Source organism: Diadema setosum, chromosome 5 (genome assembly GCF_964275005.1).
Source record: "Diadema setosum chromosome 5, eeDiaSeto1, whole genome shotgun sequence".
In the NCBI taxonomy this organism is placed as follows: domain Eukaryota; kingdom Metazoa; phylum Echinodermata; class Echinoidea; order Diadematoida; family Diadematidae; genus Diadema; species Diadema setosum.
Window position 1 is genome coordinate 30,590,886 of NC_092689.1, and position 18,266 is coordinate 30,609,151.

The window sequence follows — 18,266 nt, forward strand, 5'->3', positions numbered from 1 at the left end:
TTTTATCGCAGATCTATTGGAAACCTTACAACTTTGCGTATTTGGGGCAAATTTCGTGGAAAAATCAATTTCTCCATCAATATTCATGACCCTCACGCAGGAAGACGGAAACGACCAATGAACACGGAATGAGAATAATTTGCCTGCCGAAAGAAAACGGGTTTCCATCGAAACCTGCTGATCAATATCGATGTGGGTCCATGATATCTGTTTTTGATACATGGAAATGAAAGGATGAAATGCCCCGATATTGGACAACCCCGGGTAGTGATATATTTGCTATGCCTGTGGTGAAGCAGAGCTGCCAAATCTCCCCCATTTTTGCAGGAGGCCCCCCTAAAAAATATTGATGCCTTTCCAGTATCCTTGCGAGAGAATATTACATTCAGTTTCCCCGATTTGGGATCTATTTTTGCCTGTTGAGATGCTCATAATCAACACATAAATATTTCTCTGATTTCCTCTGTGGAACCTCACTTGATTGTATATGCAACTGCTGTCGGGGGGGGGGGGGGAAATGGGGAGAGCAGCCTGGATAAAGTTAGAACTCTTGATGGGATTTCTTTGGCACCATTGTTTCAAGATCAAAATACTGGCGGATGTAAAAGCTTTACTTGCCCTAAACGTATATTCTTAACCTTTAATATTCGTGAACTTCACGAATCACTGAATCACAAATCACAACACATATATTATATGTACATACATGTACATAGGTTGATAAAATACACACATATACATTGTATATAAAAGTGTGTCCATGTTGTCTTTTCAGATATTCTCCATGAAACTGATACACTTTTATGTCAGTTTTTATAGTTAGAGTGGCAAAGGACCCGTATTGATCCTATCCTTAGTAAATAGTAGGGCATATTTGTGTATACACAACAGCAAGTGCAGTGAGAGGAAATTGTGACGTTCCCAATAAAGACTACTGTAACACTGTAACAGCATTCCTCGTACACCTCACTGCCATAATAGGAAACTACGTAGTTTGTGGCTTGGCAGCCTTGCCTGATTACATCAATTGCCAATTTCCTATTACCTCTTCCAACTCTGGCTTGTTCCTCTTACAGTATTGTTTTTGTTCTGTTTGGGAGTTTATTCCAATCTCTTTCTCTCTTGCTGTCAACACGTGGTATTGTCAGGGTGGAAATAACCTGCTTGCTGGCACACTAGACATTTTTAGGACTGATTAATAAAGTAGATCTTGTGTTTCACCTCCATATTTAGCAAAACAGTGGAGCTACCACCTACAAGAGAATGAATGACAGATTATCTGAAAAAAAAGAAAAAAAGATCAGACATTATTTGGCAAGAAATTTGACTTGTTACAACTCACCGAGGCACCTTACTTAGCACAAGAAGGAAACTTGTTTGAGATGAGAAGGTTGGTAAAGCACATTTTGCAGAGTATGAGGAACTTTGCTTCTTGTCTTTTTGTCCTAAGGAGTATAACAAGGCACCTTGTTTAAAAAAAGTATGGTACCTTGCCTTCTCATCCCATAGCAAGGTGCCTTTACAAGTTACAGCAAGTCATTCCTTCACTTGCACTTGTTGTCCTTTTTTTGATTTTTTTTAGAGTGGTTCCATTCCATGAAAATGCGGCATAATCTGCTTTTATCAAGAAACCTGAGTTGGCTTAGTGCGCAAAATGTGTGAGTGGGTAAATGCCGACTAGAATGGCGTCGTAATGTAGAGTTATGAATGAACAAAATCTATTGAGCTTCTGGGGTTTGCACTCATCTGTCGATCAAATCCAGGCATTTCCATTTGTATTGATCCCCCCTCCCCCTCAGTTTTTTTTTTTTTTTATACATTCTTTCATATTTATTTTGTTCAAGGAAGGGATGTGTATTCTGAATTCATTTATTATACATCTTTATGCCTCTGTCCCGAAGGCTGCTGAAGGCATTATCTTCTTCTTCTTTTTTTTCTTCTTTTTTCTTTTTTACGTTAGAGCTTCCATAGTGCCAGAGTAACTTGAAAATGGACAGAAAACCTCTCTGATAAATATGATGCAGATTATCTGGATTGCCCTAAATCCCCCCTCCCCCCCCCCCCCCCTTTTCTCTCTCTCTTTCTTTTTTTTTTTTTCCCATCCCTCCCTCTCTCTCCATTTTTTTTTTTTCTCTCTCACTTTTTTTCTACTCTGGTTCCTTGGTATGACTTCTTCCATTCATTTTCCAACCTCCATCTGGATATTGCTCGGCATGAACCGAGGACGGGAAATTGCATGGCGGGCTTGATGACCCACCTCTCCATTTGTTTGAGCATACTTGTGTATTTCCTGGCCCAGCAGCGTGCTACTCCTGCGTAAATGGACCGGGCCATTAGGAATTCTTGACATCGTCTGGTAGTAATGCGTTGCTCGTGCAAAATTTCAACCTGGTTTGAAAAAAAAAAGAAAAAGAAGAAAGCATGAAAGAAAAGGGCTACAGGTCGTCTCATCGTCAGAACCAAGATATTTGAGAGTTTGAGATGTGTGCATTAACTTGCACAGGAAAAGGGAGGAAATGAAGCTTGAAAGAACAAGTACTTAAATACTTCTTGCATTCCTCGGAAGAACCATGCAGTAGTTTATACACCCGCATTTCCGCATAACCTACATGACTTCTTTTTTTGGTTGATCTTTGATTTAAGCTATGTAGCTTTTGAAATAATCATAACTAGTATACCTAAGTACTCCAGCCCAAATTCTGCTTTGACAGGCTCTGTGCTTAGATCAGCAGCAAAATAATGCAGGAGTGGCTCAATATTTGGGCTGATGGTACATGTTGAGATTATGTGACCCCATCCAAAGCAAACTGTAACAGCTTAATGCATAGAAATTTGTGCATTGACATGATTGTATTCAGCAGTCTATTCTGACATTTAGCTCTGAGTGTGTTTTCACAATTTAAACATGATGGCTTCTTTGGATGCTTTTCTGGGGAGGTATTCATTTGTTTTCGTCTCGAGGCCAGTAACCTTGTGGGCAGGACTGTCTTCTTTAACTTTGCCTTATTGTTTTTAAGCTGCTGAAATTAATTCACCCAAAGGAGGCAAATTGTTTTCAACACTTCACTTTAAGTGCCCTGATCTTTGAAACTACAGCATGAGACTTCACATCAGTTGCTATCAATGCATAATACACCGCTGGATTATTGCGTGCCTGTGTGCGCCGAGCGTATCTGCACATATAGTCGCTGGGGCTTGATTACAGCAATAGTAATTGCAGATCCCTGGTGTCCGTCGCATCCCCCAATTAATGAGCTCTCTGACCTGTGTCTCAAAGTATTCCCTAGGAATCGTCCATGATTCTTTTTTGTCAGTTTTTTTCTTTTTTAAATGAGAAGAAGATGCCGTGGGGAGATACTGATAGATGAAGCCAATTACAGATGTACTTTCCACTCCAATATTGCCTCACCCCATAACACTCGCCCCATTAACTATTTATCTCCCATTTGCCATCGCCAATAATTCTCTGCTCATTTACCAGGTGCCTCCCTGGTCTTAAAGCACCCCGCCAATACGGGTCAAGTTGCGTCTTTGGTATTTACACTTCTCTCTAACTGGCTGTAAACATGCAGTGTCATATAAACATTGACAAGTGACCCCATTCTTTTATTTTTTTTTTATCTATTGTCTATGCATAATTGGTAAATGTGACACTTTGCATTTGCAGGCACCATATGCAGCAGTTTATCTCACAAATATTTTCAAAACAGTGTGATTTTTTTTTTTTTTTTTTTTTTTTTAGGGGTGTATGCAACTGTGTGTTGCATTTTACTGTATGATCTACTGCATTATGGAGATTGTAATTTCATTCTGGCAGCATGTAGACTACTATTTATGATGACTAATTTAATGCAGACTTTCTATTTTAAAGGATAAAATATGAAGCTTTATTCTGACTCTCAGATTCTACACTTTTACACAAACCTGCACAAACCACTAATACTAGTGGTTACGTATGCATTTCTTACTATACTTCATTCTTTCCTGTCAATCAGACATTAAAATGTAAAGTTAAAAAGATAAAACACTTCAAACGAAGGCAGGCAGTGCTACATAGGTTTACTGCATGTAATGATGCAGTGACCCATGTATAGTATCCTGGGGCATTTCATACTGAGGATTTCCTTCCTGACATAGGCACATTTGTTTTCTTTGAAAATTCAAAAAGAAATCACTGACTAATACACAGGGATCTCACACGAGAAGTTCAAGAATAATGCCGTGTGATCTCTATTTCTTAATGCAAATTTTGTTATGCCAGCTTGCAGGTAGGCTGTATAAATCTGTGCAAGTTGCAGGTGTTGAGAGTATGCCGTTGCTGCATTGCTGCTTACAAAAGTTACAGAGTTTTCAGTCTTTATCTGTTTAACTCTCCCAGACTCTCTTCAGGTGTCTACAACCCCCCAACGCCCCCCCCCCTTTTTTTACAGCTTGACCACAACCCCACCCCGTTTCCACCCCCACCCATACAAGAATTCATCTTTTAATGTGTCAGCCCTTGTATTTTCCTTTCATAAAACAGTACTGTCCGGGCGGAGAGCTCTTCGACTACATCGTGGCGAAGGACCGGCTGAAGGAGGATGAGGCCAGGGGCTTCTTCCGCCAGATTATCGCAGCTGTCGCTTTCATCCACCACGAAGGGTACGCGCACCGGGACCTCAAACCGGTGAGTACGTGCGCCAGGTCTGGCGAGTTTATGGCTATATCTTCACCCCTGTCATTTTCTCCTCCTCCCAAATCTCGCTAAATCAACCCCCTCCTCTTCAAATCCATATCTCCATCATCATGTCGAAACAATTGTACTCCTCTCTGCACAGGAGCAAGTTGATCCAGACATTGTCATCTTGTTTTCTTTGTCCCCGGCGAAGAGCAGGCAGAGGGTGCAGTTCAAGTTACAGTGTCTATTTTGATGATGTTGGCAATGATAGTCCCAGCAATAGTCATGAGAGTGACAGTGCTACTGAACCTTTTGAAGAAAAAAAAAGAGAGAAAGTGGAAAGAAGGAAAAAAAGAAGTCAAAATGGACTATGGCAACCCAATTAACCAAATATACTACGTCAGTATAGTTTCTGTTGCGTTAATGATAAGTTGAACTCATTCCTTTTATTACCCTGATATGACGTAGTATTACAACACTTCCAGGGAGATGCATTATCTGTCGTGTGTACGTAATTGTGTCTTTTTGATTGTGCGTGTTGCCAATTTAGTGTTTAAGGAGTGGATCATGGACATATCCATCCGTAAATGATGGATTCAAATGTATTGAGCTGTTGCGAACCACACCACAAAAGCAAAGGGATGATTTATCATCTTGTGCAAGTGGAGCAAATGACATTTGGGGACGGTTCATGCATTTTTCAGCAACCGTCTCTGAATCGATAGTATGAGAAATTGCAAGTGAGCTGGTGTGTGTGTCTGTTGTCAGTGCCAAGGGGCATATCGAGAGTGAGTGCATTTTCTGATTCCTATATATGTATGTGAAAACTGGTCGACCTCCACTTTGGGCAGAACTTTGATAACATCATGTTGCTGATCAGAACTTCTCGAGCTATGGCCTATTAACAACCCTATGAACAGGAGTGAAACAACATGCCGTGGCACAAACAGAACTTTCACTGTATGAATTTTATAGTATTTCTAATTGCAATTTCATGAGCGTGAATGCATTTTCATGTCATACTTACAATGTATATACCTGTGTCATGAAAATCAGATGTAAAAGAGAATTGCCACTATCATGTTGGAATTTAAAGATCATTAAAGCCTCATAATGAGATATGATCTATTTGCTCGCCATGTCCAATTAACCTATTAGACTACTAACCCTTATACTGTGTGTTGTTCACTGATTGGCACGTCCGCCTGAGCGCTCTCTTCAGCAGTTGGCACCAATGGTTGGTCGCTAATTGCCAATGAATAGAGATTAGCTAATCCCCTTAATCTCCCTTGTGTCACTACTTGTCTTCCTGTTGAACAGAGGCACATTGCTGTGCATGAGTGGACTGGCTAACTAACCAGGTCAAGTTCAAAGGAATTATCTGAATGCTAATGAGAGAGTATGGCTAGTTGCACCTACGTGCCTGGACACATTTTAGAGTTGACAAAAGTCTATTTTGGGAAATTTTTTTCTGGAGCAACAGCCAAGAGCTCGGGTTCCAAAACAGACAATTTATCGATGTAGCTCTGGTGCAGAAATTCATGTATAACCTTTCAGGCAGCAGCATGCCAATATTTGTTTGCAATATTACAAATTCTTATCGTTTGTTTTATCTCGCTCGCTGAGTGGAGCCCCTGACTGCAGATGATGTGACAGATAGTAGCCAGACAGTATATGTAACTATCGCTGGCAGTATTTCCATCTAAACTAGCCCACATTGTCGTACACATCTTGTTGTTTCTTTCATTTCTTTCTTTCCCTTTTTTTAGTGGGGGGGGGGGGGGGGTGTGGGCACAAAACACGATGTGTCCCAGTCTCTGTACCGATCTTCCCAGGGGACCTTTGCTCCTCCGAATTTCTAATTGCCCTTCAAGTAGGACACCCAATCATCCGATACCTGAGGTCGATTGTCGACCTTGACTGCGTGTGGCACATACATGGACTGGCTGACTAATGCCAGCTCAGTTGATGACCACCAGGAAAAAAACTGTCCATACTTTCGAAGCAGACCAGTGATGCTCGATTCCCTGTGTAGGAATACGTTGGTGTAACAAAATCCTTTGGAGGAAAGGTTACACTTAGAGAGTGAAGACAGACAAAGCCGATGTCGTCGTCATCAAAAGTGCATTGATAGCAAAGCTGTCAAAGACTGACTTTTCATTTGCAGGCTTCATGAAGAAACACTAGCCGTTGCACAAGTGCGTTGTTTTTCAAATGCCTGTATGAAGTGCATGGGAAAAAAAAGACAAACCAAACTTTGAAATGCTGTGAATCTTGTCTTTGTCACCCTTAACTTCGCATTTAGATTTACTGTATTTAGTATAGCAACCCTCTTTTTGCATGTTTTACTCTTTCAGACGGGGCAGTCACACTGGCAAAAGATTGAGAAGTTTAAGATTGTGATCTCTAAGAAGTTTTGCCAGTGTGACCGCAAACTTCCCATGAGACCTCCCACTTCAGCTAGGGATATTTCCCCCACCCCCACCAAACTTCTCAATCTTTTGTCAGTGTGACCACGCCTATAGAGTGGTTACTGTCAGAAATATTGCACCCACAGCGTCGTAGGTCACTTTCGGTTTCATAAAGAAAGGGAAAAAAAAACAACAACCCTGCACCTTGTGAATATCCATATTCGTGCAAGCTCTAAAGCATTTATATGTCAAAGAAGAGTTACAGTGAAAAGAAAGGAGAAAAAATGATGAGTGCCTGTAGAGTAGATGGCCTCATCTTAATTAGCGGTGTCCTGCATCCATGCTCCAGTAGAGAACTAGCCACGGAGCAGTAATGAATGTTTCTGTAGAAGCCGGCGCGTGACTGGCAGTCGCTGATAATGTTTCGCACATTGCAATCGTCAACGCTGGAGACCATCGGACTGTTTCTGCCTAGGGAGTCACACGATAGGTGCAGCAATATGGGCAGAGAAAGAATGAGAGATGAGACAAACAGATAGATAGATGGATAGATAGATAGAAAGACAGGGAATAGCAAGGAAAAAAATCAAACTTCTTGCCATATTACTTTATCATGATACATCAACAACCACACTAGAGGGAGTAAACATAGAGATATATATCATCGTCAGAAATATAGGTAGATACACATGTAGACAGATAGTAAAAATAGATAGATAGATAGAGAGATAGAGAGATATAGGTACTAGTAGATAGAGAAAAATGAAAATGAGCAAGAACAACAACATACACATGCATATGTTGTATAACTTCAACTCTGCTAACTCTGTGTGGCATTGCAAGAGCCATCTGTTTTTCAACTAATAATGTATTGCCAACGAAAGGGAATATCAGTTTCAAGAGAACATCCATGATTTATGGTTATACAGTGTATATCATCTACATGAGATGTGAAACTACCAGTGTCTCAGAAATTCTGAGAAAGATACACTTGTCCCACGCCCACTCAGGCCTAAGTTAAAGTGTAATCATAAACATCATGGACCACTGGAGCTGATTTGAGACAGGTGAAAATGATGAAACCCAAAGAATGCAATCTTGACCACAGGGGATGCATGCTCACTTGCATCCAGTCCTAGGGTCAGGGGGTCGGTCTTGGACAAAGATGGAGGAGGCGGGACAGGATGAATTCGGTCCGGAGTGGATTCCAAGGCCAGGGATATCCTAGGGGGGATCGATCGATCGCTGAATGGCTTTCCGAGAAAACAGCGCGCCTGTGTCACACTGGAATCATTGGGGAGAGGAGATCCCCCGCTGTTAATTGTCTCTTGATTACACATTGAAAGATTGAGGAAAAAGTAAGGAGAAGATGTTACAGATAGATGAAACCTTTCACCAGGAGACGGTTGATTGCTCCATGGGTAAAGTTTTGATTGTTCTGCGAAGCGTGGACAAGAGAAAAACAATTAAGCCCCCATTATGAAAGGTCTATCTGGAAAAGACCCCTTCGTTGATTCTTGTTTATTGATCTTACGGCGAAGGGGTAGACTCCTTGCCAAACTCTAATCCGAATTATATTGCCTTGTAAAAGGCTGAACAAAACAAACAACGGCAGAGCAATATGATGAAGCATGTTGCCTGGCGATGTATCTCTCTCCAATAGAGTCGGCTTTTGAATAGATGGTAATAAATCATCCCTCCAGTATTTGAGACCCTTGAGCCATTGTAGCCCTCCATGGGAACATATCTTGAGACCCACTCCATCAATTTCGTTCGGGCGCATTAGGCCAGGGCATTGAACTTCGCGCGGCACAAACACTTGAGGGATGCTCGCACACTGGAACGCGAACAATGGGCAGCCAACTGCAGAGAAGTATGTTCGTGACTGCTTTGGTCATACTTCAGTAAGAGACAGTGAAAATAAACAGAAAAGTAAAGCCCAAAACAGTCATTGCATTCGAGTCTCCCCAGGTTATGATAGCATTCCCTCCAGTGTCCTATTCAGAGATCATTGACTCGTCGTTCTACCCCGACGGTAAGAGAGGCAAGTATCGGTCGATGATCTTTCTGCCATTTCACTGCAATTTTCGAGGAGCAGGCCAGCAAAATCGGCAGACATCCCAGAAAGCAATAATGATAGTGGCTACTCCCCTGTTCAACATCATTGGATTCATTCCAACTTACTCATCATAATAAAATGATGATGTTTTGTATCAGTTGCACATGGGTCAAGCAGCTCAGAAAGCACTCAGGCATTTACTTGTTTTACTAATTCAGCGATTGCAGTAAAATTCATCGAAGTTTTATATTATTGAAGAGTGAGTAAAACAGTATTACATATTTGTGCCACCAACGCTGATTCGTTTGCATTTTGTGGTATCAGAAGTAAAATTCAGTTATCAAATCTTGAACTTGACTGCATGTAGAGTTGAGCAAATACAACAACAAAAAAAAACTCACTTTTTATTTCATACCTCTTTTTTTTTTATTGTCAATCAAAAAATATAACCTAAAAGAAGCACAAAACGAGTCAGACCTTATTTCTTTGCACTTGGAATAAACGTGTGATGTTGAAGCTCTTATTGTCTTGAAACTAGTCTGAAGGGAAAGTACAAGCCCTGATAGGTCAATGTTACGTGTGAAGCTGCCTCGCGCAATTTCCAAGCACCACATAAAGCACTCTGTTAAATTAACGGCAAGTTAAGTGGTGTAGAGTGATTAATTATGCAGCATGCTTCCTTCGCCAAGACTTGCAATTTCCTAATTGCACGGCATTAAAGCGATGGATAATTTTCTTAGCGCATCATAATTACAAGGCACCTATTTTGGTGCAAAGCTATCATTTAGATCACTCTCTCACACATCAAGACAGTGTGATGGCACATAGAAATTTGCATAGATGCCTTTCAGCGTGTCGTGGCGTGGAATCGTGCCCAATTGTTCATCTCCCGTGGAGACAGTGATGGTGTAATTGCTAAGGTGACTCCACTGACCTTTCCTGGTGGAACGCTTGCGCGTATGGTTTTCACTCTGGGGCAGCCCCCGGACAAGACGAATAAACCATGCCCTGGTGGACGGCGCTTTAGGAAAGTCATCCGATTTGGGTCAGTCTCGTCCAGTCGGGGGGCGGGGATGGACAGATCGCAGCTGCGACTGTTTTGGGGGCGGGCCATAGGTAGGTGTCCTATATCCCCAGCTTCTGAGGTCAGGTGCAGTCTAGGTCAGCTTGTCTGTCTTGCTAACAAAACTTGTGGATTGTTTGTTTGTTTGTTTTTTCTTTAAAATGTTACAGTAAAGAATTCATAAAAAGCATTCCAAGGTATGCGTAAGAAAGGAGTCATGTACTTTGCTGAGACAGTATGTTCTCTGAAGTTCGAAAACAGAATCCCTCTTTTGAGAAAGACAAAAAGGAACGAGAGAAAAAAAAAAGAAATAAACAGTATGACAGGGAAGGAGAGGTTGTGCTGGAGAGAATCAGATTGATAGTAAATGAGAAAGAAAGAAAAATGGAAGAAGGAATAGAGAGAAGGGGAGAGAGAAAGCCATTATTTTTCATTTATTTTCTTTTTAGCTCGGAAGAAAATTCCCTAGATAATGACACCCTAGAACATAAGATTGACACTTGGAATCACTCCCCCATGTCATGCAAATAAAACTTTAATAGGAAGAGAGAGAAAAAAAAAAAAAAAAAACATCAATGTTTCCATGCCTCTTCAGGTTCTACACTGACCTTGCCGATGTCCACCTACACAATTGTAACACCACACCACCGGCGTGACTTATTCATTGTCTCTCGGCGCCAACATCATCTCTCATCCTTCGCGAGAGATTCACACCCCTGTACCTCACATCTAGCGCCACCACTAGCTTTATGATGAAAGAGATTGCTGGGTCCGCGGAGCGGAGTTGTCATGTTACAAGTTCCCATTCGTCAGAAATCCCGCGTCAACAGGGCCCCATGTTACACCTATATTACATAGCGAAAGCAATCTCTTGAACACTTTACATTGTGTTCCTAGGGAAGAAAGAAAATATACTACATGCACCTCATGGCATAATTTGCATGAAGTTTTCTTCTTTTTTTTTTTCCACAGAGACTACCTTGTGGTTGATGTAGAGAATAAAGTGCCCACAAAATGGATATTCTATTCATTTTTTTTTTTATGTTCATATGCATGAGAATATTTCTACATCGATGTATATGGTCATATTCATCATGATTATATTGTCATTGGATGGGATGCAGCAATAATGATTGTCCACCCACTATGTACCCTAGTGTGGGTATGTACATCACTGTGCTTTGAAAGGCTTGTATTCATGCCAATTTCTTCTCTTTCTCTTTATCATGTAGGAAAATCTTCTCCTTGATGAGGACCAGAGCCTGAAACTGATCGACTTTGGTTTAGCAGCCAAGCCCAAGGTATGTCATGAATATTCACAGTTTAGTCCTTTCATCGGATCCCATGAAATCAAGAAAATTGAGTTGCAAAGATTTCATTATACATATCGTGGGTTGTTAAGAGCAAGAGAAAAAAAGAAATTAGCTTTCAAAGATGGCATGGCGTAGTTATAGCAATTGTAGTTGTGCCCAAAGGCTGTCTGTTCATTTATTTTCTTTTTCTTGTATAGCTACAAGTGGAGGTACATGTGTATGTGATGACGTGACCACTGTATTTGTGATCTGTCCTGCTTGTGCTTCAAACTGTAAAGAAAGAAAAGAGAGGGTGAAGGTCTCTTGAAATATGTATCAGAGTGTTGATATCTCGGTCGTTTGTCCTCGAAAAGGATGGCACGCAGTAATTAAGAGATACTTCACGAGTGCGGCAGAAGCAAAAGGACGGTCAGCACGCCTTACACGCTGCACGAGTCTTGACTGCCATTATAGTGATTGGAACGCCTTTAATGACAGCCCTTGATGTGTGGTCTCAGTGTATCATATAACTTTTTTTCTCTCTCTCTCTCTCATTATGACTGGAAACCTTGAATCGTGCAAGCTGTCCATGGTGTAGTTTTTTCAAGTACGCAGTCCTTGGAGGGTTAAATTGTGTGTATGATATGGACAAGGAGCAGTCGGACAGGATATGTGGTTATATTATACTGTTATGCAGATATTGAGCTCCGCTCCTGTCCTTGCGACGAGAAATCTCGGGGCAATGACGGCACAGCGGGGCTCTGGCCGCCACAACAACCACTGCCACCCGCTGTGGAAAATGAGAAGACTCCCACTTGTTCGGCTCATTAATAAATCAAGTGCTGGCAAATTGTGAATCTTTAATCTCCTGTCTCTCCAGAGTGTCAAGGGTTATACAAGAATGAGGTTTGAAATGAAAAGTGGAGAAGAGATTTAAAAAAAAAAGAATATGGTTCCTCTTTGTGACAAAATGGGGAGGAAGTGTGCCATAGTTTGCTGCATCTCTGCACAGTCAGTAAAGCTGTGAGTGGAAACAGCAGTGCGTGGAAAGTCTAAACGCATCTTGAGTTTACAGTTTCGAAGTTGAGAAATGGAAACGCTTTTAATTGACACATTTCAGTCATGGGTAGGTGTGTTTGATTACCAAAGGAAGCAGTATCTTTTTAACTGTGTGTGGGAAAGCCCATCCTTTCCTTGTACAGATACATTGACACAAGAAAAAATGTCTTTACATCTCTGTGCACACTATAAGATAAAACAGAATTCTTCTCATTGTGAGGGGGGTTCTTCAGATTGTTACTTACCCCTTCCTTGCAATTGTCAGGAGGTGGAATCGACCAGGGATTATCAAACTAGGGTAATAGTCCCTAGGAGGTGTGATGCCAGAGGTGTAATAGGGAACGTTGATGGGCGAGGGGGCGGGGGCAGCGACAGAGGGCGGGACAGGTTTAAGTCTTGCAAAGTTACATTCATGTGCGTTGAATTGCATGCTCTGGTTTGTGTATGTGTGTATGTATATGTGTTTTTGTGTGTATATTTGTATTTTTTAGTTATTTTTGGACCTATATGATAATGAAATTTGAAGGCATTCACTGGATGTGATGAACTATCAAACTGAAATCTTATCATAATGTCAGGACCAGTAGATAACACAAAACATCAATTTTTTGCTTAGTGCCATTTTTTTTTTCTTTCCTTTAAAGCACAGTCATAATGGTCTAAAGCACTTTTTAGGGGCATACTTCTACTAAAAATGTTCATAAAATTGGGGTACACAGTAGTTGTGGTATATTTCACAGTTGTTTCATGGCACATATATTTGTAACAGTTGGGGGGGGGGGGCAGGGGGAGTAATTACATGATTTGACAACGCATGCACTGGTGGACGTCATTGGGGGAGTTTTATGATTTAAAGATGATGCCCTCAAAGATTGGATGCTCACCAACCAAGTTTGATTAAAGCAGCAGATTTATGGGTGTTCTTTGGTGCCGGTGAGATGGGGTGCGGCCATGCCCCCTCCTTAGCCCCTGTTGTTATCATTATCACAATCGACGGGTCACACTGACAGAGCCGTAAGCGAAACCGCTCGGGACAAGGCGTAGCTGCTCCAGCAATATTTATGGTTTGTTGACTCTACGTGTCGGTTTCTTTCAGTGGTAATTTGCGACGGGCTTGTGGGCAATTTGGCAAGAGGCACTTGATGACAAACATTTTACATGGATATTTTTTCTTTTCATGAGTTTCTGTTTCATACCAAAAGTGGACAGGTGTTTTCCTTGTAGATTGTTCTCCATCTTATATTGTAGCCTGCTTCACTTTCTGATTAGTATCTATAAGGAGTAGAGAAAATGAAATAGTCTCTTTTTTCTTTCTCTTTTTTTTGGGGGGGGGGTGGTAAGAAGTGAGGGGGTGGAAACTTTGCTCAGTTGAATTCTTTTTTTTTTTTTCCTTCTCTCTGTTGGGTGCTTCTTCATTTCCTTTTCCTCTCAGCGACTGTGCATAGTCACAGGATGGCAACATCTTGGGTTTTCATGTTTACACTGTGCATGTTGCATTCGGGACGGGACGTGCTGAGAGTGAGGGATGGGGACTGGAATAGCAGCTTCCAGCCAGTGTCCCGTATCTCGTCGTGGGTAGGGGCCTGTATATAAGATAGTACAGTTTGCTATTTAGAGGCTCATTAATGACAGTTGCTGCTTGAAAGTGAAAAACTCCACTCTGTCTTGAAGTAGACTTTCATTTCTAGAGGAAGTTGCGTGACACAAACGCCAAATTGCTTCACTGAAACCGTACAAAAAAAGATAAGAAATTGCAGAAATCACGTCTGTACATGGTTTCATGAAACCGTATGAGACGTTACAGTGACATAACAGCTGGACTGTGGGCGGATGATGTCATCCTCTTACAACTCCTCTGATTTTGTAATAAGCCCAGCTATATCCCTTGATGTTGTTATTCAACTTCATGCTGCCTTTTCCTCAATCTCTCATGCTGCTCCCCCCTTTACCCTCGCTTCACCTGCCCCCCACCCACTTCAGTGCTCTCCTCTTTTGCTCCAGGGGGCTGCTAATTATTGCGGGGGTGTCCAATGGAACGTCGCCCCATCTCTCGCCTTGTCTTGCGCGCATCTGCGTTAAATTAGGGGTAAAAGTCCAGTCCACTGTCGTTGTCGTGCCCACGCACCGTTCCCTGCCGCGCACCTTTACACGGCCAAAAACACTCTCCAGAGTCTGATAGAGGGGAAGAAACAAAGCAAATAAAGAAGGAAAATGAGATTGGCAGTCAGCGGAACGCTCGGTCGCTGGCGCTAAATGCCATTACGCTCAAAGAGGGGTGAGTTTCAGCATGGGTGAAGTGCTTTAGGACATTACAGTCACATCTTCAACTTTTTCCCCCCAAATTTTCCCTCTTTTTTTTTTTCAAACGTTAATCTCCCCTTGTGCAATGCACATGTGAATGTTGACAATCAGAGTTTGGAGAATTAGAAGCATGAGGAGCTCAGAATTAATCAAGTTTGCCATTGCAAATGTCAGACCGCAATGTTAACCCCACCCTCCCACTCATGAACCCTCCCCCCCCCCCCCCAACTCTATGCATCAAAAGTGTCTGTAAAGTCTACGGATTCTGCACTGCGCATCCATCACAATACCACAACATTAATGAGTTTACGAGTTTCAGAGTCAGACAACGAGCCCCATGCAGTTAAATCCATTTAGAGTTTCAAATGTCAGACCACTAATCTAACCCCTCCTCCCACCCATTCTCCATTTTTGCGTGTCAACAACATCTGATGTCTTCGACCTCGTCTGTGCCATTTTACCAATACGAACAGTTTTATTTCGTGTAATCATGAAACACTTTAGTAGATCTACTGCTAGTATCCCTAATGGTTACAGGTCGTGAAGTAACATTTTCTTGATCTCTGATTTTTTTTCCCATTTTGGATCTGTTTTTCAACTTTTGAAACGAAAACAAGTAGAAATATACTTCATGATTCGACTCAAAAGATATACAATATGATTCAACTCAGAAGATATACAATAAGCTGTGATTTGCAGGATATGTAGCAAAACAGAAAAGATCAGAAAAAAACTCTCATGCAAGACTCATTTTGGTGCGCCTTTTTCACTCCATCCCAAATATAGAGGCAAATGATAAAAATGTTGGGGATTTTTGATAGTGAAATGTATGCAGTTAATCTTTGATTCTGAAGCCTCATTTTCTCACTCAGGTTCCACCCTGTGTAAACTGGTTTGAACTCAATACCCATGAAATCCCTTAGATTCTGCCCCACTGCCGAAAGCTCCGGCAGTTTCGCCAACGTCACGCAATTGGTACAGAAACCAACTGTGAATTGGAGGCGGTCAATTACCAATGGGCCCTGCGTGCAGTTTTGGGGAAACAGATTTTCCTGCAATCTTTTGTCACTGGACAAAATTCGAGAGTGTGCGTGAGGGGTACAATTCACACTGAAGTACCTTTCTGTAAGTGAAACCTGGAGTACAGTCTGCTTTCCACCACCCCGCCCCCACATGTATATACACGCATTCATGTCAATTTCTTAATGGTCAATCTACTGTCAGAAACCTGTAATATGTCCAAGGCCTGATTAATTGATTCTATACTTCTTCCTTTGTCTGTTGTACTTTTGTTGTTTTCTTTCTCTCTCCCTCTCTTTCACTAGCCGTGTGAAAGTTCTTTTACAACACAAAAACATATCACTTTCTATGAGTGACCCGCAAAAAAAAAAAAAAGTTCAAAAGGTCACCATACGTGGCTGTTAAACCCTTGTCTGCGGATCAACTACCATGACCCAGCCAGCTTGGATGCTGCTGTAGGCCAGCTTAATTTGGATGATGAGGGTATTAAGCCGAGCAGGCATCAGCCGACGAGTGGCCAGTATCGGTGCAAATTAATCGTCGTTTGCCACAATCCGGCAGACCGACCGAACAAAAAAAGACAAAAGAATTAGAATCAGCCTACTGACACCACACTCCCTGCCCAACTGTGACAATGGAGGGATTTTTTTTTTTCTTTATTTTCGAAAAGCCTCCATTTATGATAATTTGATTAGAAAGCACTTAATATGATTTCCTGGCCTCATCACAAGCGATTTCAGGCCGAGCCATTTGAGTGCCGACATGTAGGGGATTTATTTGCGCGTCGGGCCATCCGTAGAGGCAAGCCAATTCTCACTGCAGATGTTTTCCAAATTAGTTTTACACCTATGTGGTTGCACAAAATATATTCCATTTACTCCCTTCTCTCCCTCTCTCCCCTTTTCTCTCTCCCTCTCTCTCCCTCTCCTCTCTCTCTCTCTCTCTCTCTCTCACACACACTCTCTTTATCTGTCTACAATGCATATCTATCTATCTATCTATCTATCTATCTACTGTAAAAGTGGAAATTTTCACGGTGTTGAAATTTTCGCATATTTCGCACAACCAGAAACTAGCGCGAAAATAAAAACACGGGAATATTTTTGCTTGCCATATGTTCCGGTACTCACTATCTATATCTATCTATTTATCTATCTATCTATCTATCGTGTATCTATTTATTTACTTATCTATCTATCTATCTAACTTTATACTTATCTCTATATGTTTCTCTATCAATCTGTCCATCTCTCTATCTATCTGTCTATCAATCTGTCTACGTACCAATCTTGTGTTACACTGAAACTTCTACCGACACGGAGAAGAACTTTGCGGAGGGAGTGCTCCTTCAGGTCTGCATTGCCAATTTGAAATGCACAATCACTATTTCAAAACAGGGGAAATGATGGTAAAATATTCATGGGAGTAAGCATCGAACCTTGAGTTTAAACGACGACAATGATGTTGATGAAAAACCACTGTAGCCTTTTCAGTGTCAGAACTGTTCTCTTTAGAAGGCTTTACTATCATTATAACACCCGAGTCAAGAGGGGAATAGCTAATAAAACTGTCTTGCCTTGAGGATGTACATGCCATGGCAAACAAAAAAGAAAATAAAGTAGGAGGGTGTTCATGGTAAAAATGCAAAGAGGAATAATTCATTTCTTTTCTTAGTCTCTTTTTTTTTTTATTGGCCGTTTTGGAGCTGGCACTCTTCAAAAGGCGTAAACATTTCATATCTTCCCCAGATAAAAGTAGGGCAGCACACACACATTCCCTCTCTCCATCCCCCTTGCACTGTCGCCCCAGCATTAGTAACTTTGGGAATGGGGCAGGTATATATTAGTGATGGGGGGGGGGAGGCTCGAGGGGGTGCTGTAGGCCTGACAAACATGACATATTTTTCCCCCCTGGCATAGAGGCATCCCATCCCATGTGGGAAGAAGAATCTTTGGTCTGTCAGGCCTGGGCCCAGCTGTGCAACCAATCAAGCCGGTTGTTATTGTTTACATTTGTCTCCTGTTCTATCCGTGTTCATTGGAAGACTGCACAGAAGCATTCAGAGCGCAGTGTTGCTGATTCCATGGACCGTCCATGCTGATTCTCACCCTTTCTCTATCCATCTATCCCTATTTCTCACCCTCTCTCACTGATATGTTCATATTTCTCACTTTTCCTTTCAGAGTATACTGATCAAAACACATAAATTGATTTAGCCAAACTTGCGCAGAACAAGAAAGCAGGGGATGCATTAAACACGAAGAGTATCTAAGTAATGTTGGTACAGTGTATGTTTTGTAGCTGGGCTAAAATTCTGCTGGTGACGCAAGACCATTACAGAATGATATACGGCCGTAAAATGTTATTCAGCATGCCTCCTGCTGCTCATTCATTTTGAATGAGC

The 18,266-nt window shown here is 41.6% G+C and overlaps 1 protein-coding gene across 1 annotated transcript in view; it reads left to right on the forward strand.

Annotated features, from left to right (window-relative positions):
• The window catches only part of LOC140228832 (maternal embryonic leucine zipper kinase-like), a 74,515-nt gene that overhangs the window by 43,238 nt on the left and 13,011 nt on the right, over positions 1–18,266 (forward strand). The window contains exons 5-6 of the mRNA XM_072309105.1: positions 4,523–4,666; positions 11,423–11,491. Of these exons, the coding sequence (XP_072165206.1) occupies positions 4,523–4,666; positions 11,423–11,491 (213 nt within the window). The remainder of the gene's footprint in view (positions 1–4,522; positions 4,667–11,422; positions 11,492–18,266) is intronic.